Consider the following 12,770-nt stretch of genomic DNA (forward strand, 5'->3'; position numbering starts at 1 on the left):
TCTTCGGTTTGAGTTATGCCCTCCAGGATGTTGTTGTTTTAAAGCTTTATATTTGGGCGTCAGTGTTATTGTATGTGCGAGTTCTTACCGCAGCATTGTGCTGCAGTCCTCTTGCCCCTTGCTTTCAGTGGCAGAGAAGCATTCTTGTTGCAAAGGATGTGTTCACAGCTATGTGGTGCGTGTGTGTGAATCACACCAAGCGTAAGAGTTTAAAACGCTAAAAAGCTCCATGTCGGTGTGGGATCATAGGAGAAGCTTCTTCCGCTGTGTCTCACATTATTCCTCATGGTGGCTGGCAAGCAGCACTCCAGATGTCACACGAGTTGTTTTTTCTCTTTGCTGTTCTGCCATAAAGCTGAGAATGTGGAAGCAGTCGGGCAACAGATGTCTTAAGCAAAGCGTTTCCCATCTCAGCCACGGAGCCCTGTAGCTCCTCCAGAGTGTCCGTCACCAGCGCTTTTCTCACACAGCCTTTGAGGACAGCTTGCTGTTGGCAGGCCGAACTACAGCATTTTTTTTTCCTTTCTGATGAACACACTATACTTGGGCTTCGATTCAGTGGCTTGGGTATGTTGCACCACTCTTCTCTGCAACGTGCACTTGCTTTTGATTTGTGTTGAAGTTTCGTGTCACTCGTTTAAGTTGTTATTGCCGCTAAATGACTGCAGTCCACGTCGGCTGAGCCTTCCATGTATGGAGGGTTCATGTGCACTTACTTGCCGAAACACTAGGTACAGCAATGAAAGAATCTATTCTAACGTAACTGTTTTCCAATAAATTGTCCTTGGTGACTGACATAGTGTTCAGTATGAAACAGGGGCTAAATCAAGTGTGTGGTGTGTGTACAACACTGTAGATACTACAAGCCACAGCCTCAAAAATAAAAACACACTTCACTTGACATCTCTGTTATTTGAAGCAGATGCTGAATACCATAACCTTCATGTACCTAACATTCAGTGCAGGACTGTTCCATTAGAAGGCATCTGTGTTTACTAGTGTACCTAATGTTTCGGCAAGTACGTATACATGAGATGATCTTCATTGGACACGGTCAACAACAGTTTTTCTCTCCTGTCATTAACGCTGCATCCATCTGTATTCAGGATATTTATCTTTGCTCTAACTAAAGGCAATCGTTACTGCTAAACTGCGACACTAATTCAGATCTGAATTATTTTCTTGCTCACTGCTCAGTAGAAAACAGAATATGTTGCTGAAAATGGCTTGTGGTGAACTCTGAGGTAGAACTAAGCCACCACTTCCCCTCAGGGCTCCCAGGCTCCAGAAACTGTGGAGGAGACTCACCCGGTGCCCCCTCCTCTCTTGTGTTTGTGTAAAGTGCACCTGCAGTTCAAGGGGTGTGATTTTTCAACGTGGCTGCACACAGACGCACGTCTGGTCTTGATATCCAACAACTTTCCTCCTGCTTTCTGTTCCTCTGGAAACGAACCAGGTTTAGGTTTGTCCTCGTGTGCATGTGAGATGTTGTGTTTGTTTTAAGTCTGGTGTGTGTACACACCTGCCGTGTTTGGGCGGACTCGCTTAAAGATTTATTCAGCCCCGCAACTGAATATCTGATGTCATGGTTCGGAAGCAATTGTGAAAATGGGGCATGTTGCAGCGGAACTAAACTCAGCCAGGACAATCAAAGAAACCTGAGTAGCAACTTTTGATGAAACAACCCAGGAGTCGGCAGAGACGTTGACACACGGTGGCAGCCTCTAACGTGACGCGCTACATGAATTATACAAGCGCTCCCATCACAGTAACTCTCAGCCTCTTCATTATCCTAAACTCTGTGTTCACAGATCCACGTGCTCTGTGGTGTCATTGTAATGTTCAGTCCTCCGCTAGCTGGTTAATACACACAGCAACAGTCATTCAGTGAGACGGGACACACAAGACCACTGTGTTGTTTTTCATTTGTACAATGAAGCCGTTCAGTTGACTGACAGTCTCAACTTTCTCTCCTCTGTCCTGTGGCACCGCTTCCCTTCTGGTGTGTCCCTCTGCCAGCCGGTGGCGGAGCCCATCCCCATCTGCAGCTTCTGTTTGGGGACTAAGGAGCAGAATCGCGATAAGAAACCAGAGGAGCTCATCTCCTGCGCCGACTGTGGCAATAGTGGTGAGTGCTGCTTTGTGACCATTAAGAGCTGAGCTTCTTTGAAACCATCCCGGGCCCCGGTACCGTCTGTGACCTGGTTCCACTTTTTTTTTTTTTTAGTTAAAATGTACATAAATATTTCTGTTATTCTTTAAAATTTCCAAATGCAGCTCCAATCCCCCCCGGAAAAAACGTTGGAGCATATATTTATAACTTGGAGCTGTCAACAGACTGTGGAGTTTTAGGAAGCTGTTCCCTCAGCCCTTTACACTGCACTCACTTTAACTATCTCTGGTGCTCTGTCTGTTACACTTCAACCGACACTTGGACTGCGCACATGTCTACAGATTTAGCTGCTTTCAGTCTTTACACATCGACTTACGTCTCTGTTCAGCTGATCCATCAGCCTTCAGCCATCGCTTACTGCTCGCAACTCTGCGCTTCAACTCGCACAGAATTTCCAGCTCATTTCAGCTAAATTTACAACTTCATTTAAGTGCTCGCTCATAGATGACTTCTTTTAGCTTTTGCATCTAACTGCCACTTGAACTTCTTTCTGCATCGCAGCTGCCAACATTTGTGTATCCCAAATGGTTAAAATATTCATAACCTTGTGTTTGAAAATGTCTTCATCTTTATGGTCGTTTCGTTGTGTTATTTTGGTTATTTATCTCCCCTGTTTCAGTCCTAGGATGCCATTCTTAGCTGAATCTAACAAGTTTTACTACTACTGGTCTATATTTTCTGAAAATATGCAATATAATTATTTCAGCATGAAGCCTTGTTTTATCGGGATACAGTGTTGACAGTGCTTATTGAAAGCAGAAGAGAGATGGTGCTCCTCTTCTTCCCTCAGTAGATTTCTGTCCCAGACAAGGCCGTCTTGTTTGCCACTCCTCAAACATTGCAAAAGCACATCTCTGACAGATTGTCATTTATGTTTTAACACTCTCTTTGCAGCCAGGTTTGATTCAGTAAGGGCTCGCAATTCCAAAAGGAGCTTCTTTCCTTTCCTACAATGATGCAAGTGGGTCACGGCTGTCAGTCAGCGGCAGCAACGGGAAAAAAAAAAAGTGTGTGACGTTGTTTGTGTATGCGTGTCTGTCTACCTGCAGGCCACCCGTCCTGTCTCAAGTTCTCCCCAGAGCTCACAGCGCGAGTCAAAGCACTGTGGTGGCAGTGCATCGAATGCAAGACTTGCAGCAGCTGTCAAGATCAAGGAAAGAATGCGGTGAGTGGATAAAGGAGCATGGCGGACTGGCAGCCAGACAGTATCTCCGAACGCTCACTTCTCTGCATAAGTGCCAGATAGAGACGCTGATAGACGTATCAGTGACCCTGGGTTTGAGCTATTTTAGTCAGCCTGGTGGTTGCGCTCTTTTTCTGTCAAGTGAGGAGTATCGTTGCAACTTCAACAGCGAGACAGAATCCACAACGCTGTAAATACGCACGGAACTGGCATAGTAGTAAAACATGAAAATGAGGAAGCTCTCTTAAATTTACTATTCAACGAAAATAAAGAAGTAGATCATTTTTGTCTTAATGGACCCGGATCATGCTGACTTTGTGAAATTTCATTTTGGCTCATATTTTGTTCCACCGTTAACATATGTTAAGCAAATACAGCGACACGACGTGGTCTGAAGCCGAAAGCTGTTAATATTCATCAGTACGTGTGTTTGTCTGTGCAGGACAACATGTTGTTCTGTGACTCCTGTGACCGGGGCTTTCACATGGAGTGTTGCGATCCTCCCCTCACGCGGATGCCAAAAGGTAAACAAGTAGGATTTGTCCAGTAACTAACAACCTTTCATTGTATGACTTCAACTTGTGTCCATGCTGCCTCTGAAAGTGTACACAAAGCTCACGTGTTACTATTCTGTTGTTAGTGGCAGTGAATGATTAAATAATAATAAAGATTAAATAATTTCCCGATGTGTTGCCAACTCCATTAATGATTCACCATTAAGTGCTTGTGCATGTCTCTATCGGCACCTGTCTTGTCTTATCCACTTCGGTGTGTGTGTAAATAAATGCTTTTCCTTTCCTCTTTCTCTCGCAGGCATGTGGATTTGTCAAATCTGCCAACCCAGGAAAAAGGGAAAGAAGCTCTTACACGAAAAGGCAGCACAAATCAAAAGACGCTACAACGCTCCGCTGGGACGGCCCAAGAACAGGTACACAGCTTCATCAACTAAAGGCAGACTCTGGAGGTTCAGGATGGTGGAGATCCGCAGAAAAACCACAGTCCACACAACCTAGAAGCTATGACGCCTCCTGCTCACATTAAGCTTGCAGCATTTTCTTTATTGTCATTTATTTGAAAAGATCATTGTTTTTGTCGTGTAGGTACATAAAGCTGTGCATAGGACTGGGTTAAAAAATACATAAATACATATATATTCCAATTCTTTTACTGTCATAATTTGAAAGTTCTAAATTAGACTGTTTGGTGCATCCTCTTGTGCAGTCTTGCAAGGCCGACGTTCATGACTAGTCTCGCAAGCTGCACAGTGAGATTATTCCACATCTCTGAGAGCAGCAGCCGGCCTGAAAGCTCACGTGTGGCAGCATTTTTAAAAATAAAAATGACAGAAGAGCAGGAAAAAAGTAAATCCTCATTCATGATGTGCTGAGAGGTAAAAATATGGCAGTTTTAGTTTTGTAAATTCTCTTTTAACTAGGCAAACTTGAACTGAAATTAATCAATGCTGCATTAAATCAAACCAAATCCCTGTTTAAAGGAATCGGTTGGATTCAGTTGCACAAGTTTAAAAAAAAAAAAAAAAAAAAAAAAGTAAAACTATTTTTGAAAAGAATGGCACAAATAGTTTCTGTTGATCTGTGGAGGAAAACAAACTCCCATCTGGTTTTGGAACCCTTTGTGTGTTGCCATTCCTGTGCCGCAGAATGAGTTCATGGTTGATAATGACAGTATCTCGACCACAATCTGACTTCCTCTGCAGGCCAGGGCGGCCCTTCAAGAAGCTGGGAGGGCGCGGTCGACGGAAGCGCTCAGCTTCAGCACACTCATCCTCCAGCTCCTCCTGCGAGGGTTACCCTGGTGACGACAGGCTGCTGTTTTCGATGCGAGATGACGACGACCTGTCTCACAGCAGCCTGCGCTTCAACAATAAGACCAAGGGTCTCATCGACGCCCTCACAAAGTTCTTCACGCCGTCGCCCGAGGGCCGTAAGGCACGGCAGGAGGTGGTGGACTACTCGCAGCAATGCCGCATACGAAAGAAATCCAGTCGCAAAGGAGAAGGAGATGACAGGGGTGGTAAGGATGGACAGTTTTCTCCTCATGCCACCGCTGATCGTTAGTTGGTCTATTTGAACTCATACGGAGCTCTGGGATTGATTCAGAGGTTGTCAGCTAAGATTCTTTTCTAACAGACTCGCTGCTGCAGTGCCATCTGGTATTGTGTTGCATCCGCTGTGCTTCAGGCGTCTTTGTGAATGTGAAAAAATGAATCAGTCCTGATGATACTTATTTGGAAGTTGTAGGGCAAGAAAGCTAAAAATGGCGTGGACTTGATTTGTTTATTTCAACGTGGAGATAAAATAAATTACTTTGTAAATTGAAGTGGGCACCTGCAGTTCTATATTTACTGAATTTTCAGAGCCTGAAAGTACACAGAGTAACACAGCCCAAGACACACAAAGAAGAATACTTTAGTTTCAGAGACAGAGGTGGAATAACTGTTATTAGTTCATTCTCAAGTAGAAAGGGAAACGCAGAGGAAACGCTGACTCAAGCCTGTGTTTATTAATTCAACCCCTTCAATGAATTTCCAGCTCACTTCACTTCAGTCAGCCTTAACATTAAAAAGTGCCTGCCTAATATTCTGTAAGTCTTGTGCTAACTCTAAAGACTGCAGATCTGGATTACTGGTTGGGGTCTCTCTCGATTGGGCCCCAAATCCAGAACATTGCGTTTTAACACTATGGTCATTATCATTCACTTCATCTTTCTGTTGCTTCAATGTTGTGGCTGATCGGTGTATGTGCATCTGGTCTTTAACCTCATTAGCCTGTAATAAAGAGCTTCAGAAAGTTCTTATTTTATGAAATGTTTTAACAATGTGTAGCAGCCTCCGTCTGCCTTTTACACTTTTGTAAACATCCACCTGCAGACATCTTAGCATCTGACTATCAAGCCTCTCCCTGGCACATTAATCCCAACTCTGTTTTTGAATCCCCAGACAATCAGGAGGGCAGTGACTGGCGCGATGAAGACGACAAACTTCCAGGCCACGAGAACCTGACAGAAAAAGACATTGAGCTGTTCAGACACATCCAGGAGCTGGCACTACAGGTACAAAGACCGAGGGACCAAGACACTAAAGGTCTTCTGAGAGTTGAGGAATGGGCAGAGATGCGAAGAAGCTGAATGAGAGCGAAAGATTTAAGTGAGCCAGTATCAGCACGGGAACCTGAGAGAGGACTGAGACCGAGGCTGCCAGTCTAAAGTTATTGTATGTGGTATGCAGAGGACCTCAGTTTCAGTCAGGATGAGAAAGAGCAGAGTCAACAGCTGGCAGATTGTAAGAGATGAAATCGCTGGCTCAGATGAGGTCTGTAGGATGCAGGCACGTTAGTGGGTGGAAAAGTCAATGAGCTGTGAGAGACCATCGAGTTTCAGCGCGGAAAAGAAATTCATTTGGCACAGAACAGCTGCCAGATTCAGCATGGATATTAAAATCATCCATTACCATAGATGTAGCACACATGGGCCAGAGCAAGATGATAAATGAAGATTACAGGGAGAAGGTTTGCTTTTTAAATGACCAGTAGGTGCAAACAGCAAAAGGTGATTGTAGTACAACAACTTTATTACATTCTGCTTATGACTGATGGAAAATCCTCCTCCACGATTGGAAAGGCAGAGCTAGTTAGTATAAACATAACCAGGAGTGTACGGGCCCTCTGGCAGTTAACCACATAACATTAGTGTTAGCTCATGCTCATTCTTGTGTTAGCTTGTGTTTGATGGGGTTAACATTGAGCAGGGCGGCTGTAATGACGGTGTCCTGATAGGTTAGCCAGTAGTTTCAGAGGGGAAACATAAATTAGCCTTGTTAATGCCACTTTTCTTCACATAACTGTGTGTGGAGGTTTGGCCAGCGTCATGGGAGCCATATTAAAACACTATCCTAGATCCTGACTGGAATATCCATGCTAGTATTTAAGTGTTTAATGCTGCCAGGGTAATAAGAGTTAATGAACTGTAAAAAGGGTCAATGTGATTATCTAGGCTGAGTAGCAGAGGAGTGCATGATGGTAGGTCATAAATGGGAGGGAGAGATATTCAGACTGGTCTGTAAAGATTCTGAGGCAGTGCATTATCACACATCCATTAAAAGGTCCCGAATAATGCGCGGAGCTGATGACAATTTGTTGCCTTTGTTCAGTTCCCATTGCTACTGTGTGTGTGTGTGTGTGTGTGTGTGTGTGTGTGTGTGTGTGTGTGTGTGTGTGTGTGTGCGTGTGCGTGCGTGTGCGTGCGTGCGTGCGTGCGTGCGTGCGTGCGTGCGTGCGTGCGTGCGTGCGCACGCACATGGACATTCAGTGCTCTTCCAGGTACCTGACTCACCAGCATCTGAGATCGTAGGGCAGTGATCTCTCCAGCGTGAAATCTACCTGCCTCATAACTCATAATCCTTTCTGTTGTACACCTGGATCTGATTTAACACATCTCTGCTTCTCTTTTTTTTCTTTGTTTTTGTTATTCTCCCCAACAGAAAGTGGGGGTGACGGGTCCACCAGACCCTCAGATGCGCTGCCCGTCTGTTATCGAATTTGGCAAATTTGAAATCCAGACATGGTATTCATCTCCCTACCCGCAGGAGTACAGCAGGTGAGCCAACACATTATAACGAAGCACAACTATATAGTGTATTTAGTTTATATTTATAGTACAAATTACCACCGTCATAATAGAGCTCAGTTATAATAAGACTGCATTACCGCCTCATTTAGAAAGCTAAGTGATATTCAGTTATTCTGTTACTGATGGATCGAAAAACGTAACATTTACTGAGGCTTTCAAAACAAGACTATGAATATTGATCCTGAAGCTGTTCAGATACTGTTGCTTCCATGTATGTCTCAGGCTCTGCAGAATTATTGGCACCTTTCAATACCAGAGCTGTGAATAGCATTGCATTAATAAATCTGAATCATTGTCTCTTACATACAGTCATTTCGGCTTTAAAAACAAAACAAAACAAAAAAACAGGGGACATCTGAATTTGGAACAGGTCATGTAAACAACACATTCCATCTGGATATTTAAAAGTAGACCCTAATGTAAAAACATTAGGAAATGTGGGCTATGCCAGTTATTTTTTTTATACTGCAGATTTCAAAATATGGCATTTGCCTGTTTGAGGTTCATACTGAAAAGACAGGCCCACATTCCCCGTTGGACGGAGAAGCGCCTACTCATAGACGAGCTGTACACAACAGCCTCAGCGGAATAACAACTTTCATTAACCGTGAAAACATTTTTGTAGACACGTTATCTTTTTTGGAATAAGGTCAAAAACGTGAATATTATTTCTCAGTGTATGGAGTGTGTTCCCTCTTTCATTGCGTTCCCATTCCAGACTACCGAAGCTCTACCTGTGTGAGTTTTGCCTACGCTACATGAAGAGTCGCAGCATCCTCTACCAGCACATGAAGAAGTGCTGCTGGTTTCACCCTCCCGCCAATGAGATCTACAGGAAGGACGACGTCTCTGTGTTTGAGGTGAGGCAGTGGTCGGAAAAACTGGCCTGGTGATAATTAATTATCTATTATTGTGTCTCATTCACATCACACAAGTAATACACACCGTTATCCACTGTACTCACTTAACAGACCAACAATCCTCCTTAAAGATGCGCATTCCTACAAATGTGTTATCCACATTTATCAACACTCTCAAATTGCCGTCGTGATTGTTCAAAGAGGAATATGCATGGTACACAATAATACTTCCACCACCTTTAATCAGTCAGTTCTGTTCATAATACCAAATAAATAGTTTTTATTAGATGGATAATAATGGATTAATAATTCTCAATTAGCAGTTGAGCTTCTTGGTCTTGTAGCCCAGTGTATTGTTTACAAGCCATCACCGCTGCAGCCTCTGCTCTGCAGTCTGTCCTCGCTCTGAGTTGAGCACTGATACCTGGCGCACCGCCAACCTCAACCTTCCTCCTTCTCTTTACCGCTCATTGTTTCTTTCCTCCACCCTCCATCTATCAAGGTCTCCAGAGACGTGGCAGGGACTATAACCTCGCACTAACTTGTAGTCCATTCACCTTCACTTCAGTTCCCAACCAGCAGCACAAAGCTATAATTCTGGAGACTGTAGTGTTTCATGGACTGTGCAGTAACCATTTAAATAACTTTCTGTCAATGTTTGTGTTTTGTTCGCTACAACAGGTTGATGGGAATGTGAGCACAATCTACTGTCAGAATCTGTGTCTACTGGCCAAACTATTCCTGGACCATAAGACCCTCTACTATGATGTGGAGCCCTTCCTTTTCTACGTCCTGACCCAAAACGACAGCAAGGGCTGCCACCTCGTCGGCTACTTTTCCAAGGTAATAGAAGTTCTTTCCTTCTTGGCCACTGCCTCAACGAGAGGTGTCTTGTTCGTCCGTCTTTAGAGTTGACACTTGGAGATTTTCCCATTAACATACCACCTCAGCAGTTAGTGAGCAGATACAGCAGCATCATAAACACCCTGCTGTACGCACTCACAGGCCTTTGTAAGTGATTTTTTTTTTTTTAATATTCTTTTAACGGTTTAATATTTCTGTGTGTTTTCAGGAGAAGCACTGTCAACAGAAATACAACGTATCATGCATCATGATTCTTCCACAGTACCAGCGCAAGGGCTACGGACGTTTTCTCATCGACTTCAGTAAGGATGTCTGCCTTAAATAAAGAGCAGTAACACCAATCACAAGGAAATGGGTTTATTGAAACCTTCCCCTTCTGGTAGACAGTTTAGCTCATGATGTCTGTGTCCTTTGTTTCCCCCTTGCTACAGGCTACTTACTGTCAAAGAGAGAGGGTCAACCAGGATCTCCAGAGAAGCCTCTGTCTGACCTGGGTAGGCTGTCCTACATGGCCTACTGGCGAAGCGTGGTGCTCGAGTGTCTCCATGAGGTCCGCGACCGGCAGATCACTATACGACAACTTAGCAAACTGACAGGGATCTGCCCACAGGACATCACCGCCACCCTGCACAGTCTCAACATGCTGGAGCAGAGAGGAGACAGGTTAGAGACAGGGCTCTTCTTCAGTTCTTCATTCTGTCATCCCATATAGTTGGAAGGCCTCTCAGATTGCTTAGTGTAACAGGGAAATTGTGATATAAACAGTAACATAATAGCATATTAACCTAAAAATAACATCAACTCCAGTTTTAGTGCGCATTTAATGGACTTTCCTTTTGCAAAACATGTTTATGCGATCAGACATTTCTTCAAATTAGGTGCATTTGCAGTGCATTGCTCCCATCTAGTGTTTAGTTCTGCATCTCAGTTTTACACATTCACTGACTTGGAACATGCGAGGGACCGGTTTTGGCCAACAGACCATATGTTTGACATCCCTGCAGTAAATCATTTAAGGCTAAGTGAAACAGATTTACAAATTACATCTTGCTTGTAAACAAAGATTTGTTACCATCATTTTTCTCCAATTTGAGTCCCCCCAAAATACTTGGATGCTAGTGTTCTACTAATCCTCACTCTTGAAGGATCTTAGCCTAAGCAGCAAAAATAAGTTGAGGTGACCACTTGTATGAAATAAAATAATCCTTTTCCATCTATTTATCCCACAGTGGGGTAACATTTGCAGTGCTGCATCAGCATACAGTTCAAACAATACCAACGATTTCTTCTTTAAGAAAGACTGCAGGAATGAAAAACATGGACAGCAGTGAAATTGGGACTGTTTCAATTTACAACTGTGACTGTACTGACCTAATAATAATAAAACTATATATATATATGTCATAAAGACGTGAACACTCAAGCTGATATAGCACCAGAAAAAACTGCTGACTCCTACTGTTTGGGGACTCTGTGGAACATTTGTTTCAATCATTCCAGTCACAAGTTCCCATCAAACCATAAGTATGTACGCAAACATGTACTGACACACACAGCTGTATTCATCCTGTGTATCTTCACTTGCACAGACTGGTCCTGGTGCGAAGGGAGAAGCTGGTAACTAACCACATGGCTCGGCTCAAGGCCCGCCCACGGCAGCTGGACGTTGACCCCGAGTGTCTTCGCTGGACTCCCGTCATCGTAACCAACACCGTGGTCTCTGACGCAGAAGGAGATGATGACGATGATGAGGAGGAGGAAGACCCCGTGGAGGACAACCGCAAGGAGGTAAATAAGCAGAATTTCTGTTTACTGCATATGAGACAACAAATTTATAGTTGCTGTTTCATTCGTATTGATCATTTATTAATTATGTTCTTTGTGCATCATCTTAATAGATCAAACCAAGTCATAAGGTCACATCGATGTCTTGGCACATGCGGCAAGCAAAAATGAGGGAAGAGGAGGAAGAAGAAGAAGAGGAAGAGGAAAGGAAGAATTTCCTGGGGTTTCCCATTAGCCACAGTTCTCCAACTTCCCCTCCCGTCCGTTGTCCACCTGCTGTTCCCGAACCACAGCGACCCCCTCCCCCAACAAACGGAGAACGCAGGCCTCGTGGACGCCCACCCAAAAACTGGCCATGGGGTAAAGTGAAGGACAACACCCGAGTTGGACGGCCACCTAAGATTCGCCCAGTGCAGGATGAGGACGATGAGGATGAGGAGAGAACACAGGGAGGAAAAAACACAGGCTCTACTTGCAGCCCACCCTCTCTTTTCTCCCTGGACAGAAAAGCAGACTCCACAGCCTTTCACTCTCTGGACATGGCCAGGCACCCCTCCATAACCCCCACGCGAAGAGGGCGACCCCCAAGGAAAAAGAGAGGCCCTAAGCCCAGATTGCCAGAAGGACCTGCAGAGGGGCTGACACAGCTTCCCGTTATGTCCAGGTTGAATGATCCTTCACCTGTTAGGAAGAGCTGCTTCAGTGAAAGCAGTGAAGAAGAGGAGGAGGACGACGATGAAGAAGATGAAGAGAGGAGGGCGTGCTCCCCACCTATCCTCACGAAACCAGCCATGGGGCTCAAATGCAAGGTTAGAACTTTACAGTATTCACATTTGCAGATCATAAAACATGTCTGTTGTCTTAAACTCATTCAAGTCCATAGTTGGTATTTTATGTTTATGTTCAATAGCACACCTAATAACCTGATCTGTTTCTACCCAGAAGCCCGCGAGGAAGCGCCGCTTTCGCCAGCGCAGCCACCCTCACAGCAGCGTGGTGACAGAGACGATTTCTGAGACCACGGAGGTGTTGGATGAGCCTTTTGTAGACTCAGATTCCGAGAGGCCTATGCCCAGGCTGGAGGAGGAGACACCCCTGGGCCACCCACTGCGCCGCTACCCTCCAGCCCGATCTGCGATGAGGTTGTCTGACCTAGCACCCAAGAGGGGCCGGCACTCCAACCTCACAGATTCAGAGGAAGATGGTGAGCAGGCAACGTTTTGATGTCAAACATGCCGTGTTGTGATTATGCAGTTGT

The 12,770-nt window shown here is 44.6% G+C and overlaps 1 protein-coding gene across 2 annotated transcripts in view; it reads left to right on the forward strand.

Moving 5' to 3' along the window:
* The window catches only part of kat6a (K(lysine) acetyltransferase 6A), a 30,905-nt gene that overhangs the window by 12,351 nt on the left and 5,784 nt on the right, over positions 1 to 12,770 (forward strand). The window contains exons 3-16 of one of the 2 annotated variants that reach the window (XM_047590993.1): positions 2,020 to 2,128; positions 3,223 to 3,338; positions 3,799 to 3,880; positions 4,170 to 4,284; positions 5,074 to 5,390; positions 6,316 to 6,428; positions 7,855 to 7,970; positions 8,722 to 8,863; positions 9,545 to 9,706; positions 9,936 to 10,029; positions 10,159 to 10,390; positions 11,317 to 11,515; positions 11,626 to 12,321; positions 12,458 to 12,716. In XM_047590993.1, coding sequence (XP_047446949.1) covers positions 2,020 to 2,128; positions 3,223 to 3,338; positions 3,799 to 3,880; positions 4,170 to 4,284; positions 5,074 to 5,390; positions 6,316 to 6,428; positions 7,855 to 7,970; positions 8,722 to 8,863; positions 9,545 to 9,706; positions 9,936 to 10,029; positions 10,159 to 10,390; positions 11,317 to 11,515; positions 11,626 to 12,321; positions 12,458 to 12,716 — 2,752 coding nt within the window. Of the gene's footprint in view, positions 1 to 2,019; positions 2,129 to 3,222; positions 3,339 to 3,798; positions 3,881 to 4,169; positions 4,285 to 5,073; positions 5,391 to 6,315; positions 6,429 to 7,854; positions 7,971 to 8,721; positions 8,864 to 9,544; positions 9,707 to 9,935; positions 10,030 to 10,158; positions 10,391 to 11,316; positions 11,516 to 11,625; positions 12,322 to 12,454; positions 12,717 to 12,770 lie in introns of both variants that reach the window. The other variant, XM_047590992.1, reaches the window with a different exon arrangement.

Source organism: Mugil cephalus, chromosome 8 (assembly GCF_022458985.1).
Source record: "Mugil cephalus isolate CIBA_MC_2020 chromosome 8, CIBA_Mcephalus_1.1, whole genome shotgun sequence".
NCBI lineage: Eukaryota > Metazoa > Chordata > Actinopteri > Mugiliformes > Mugilidae > Mugil > Mugil cephalus.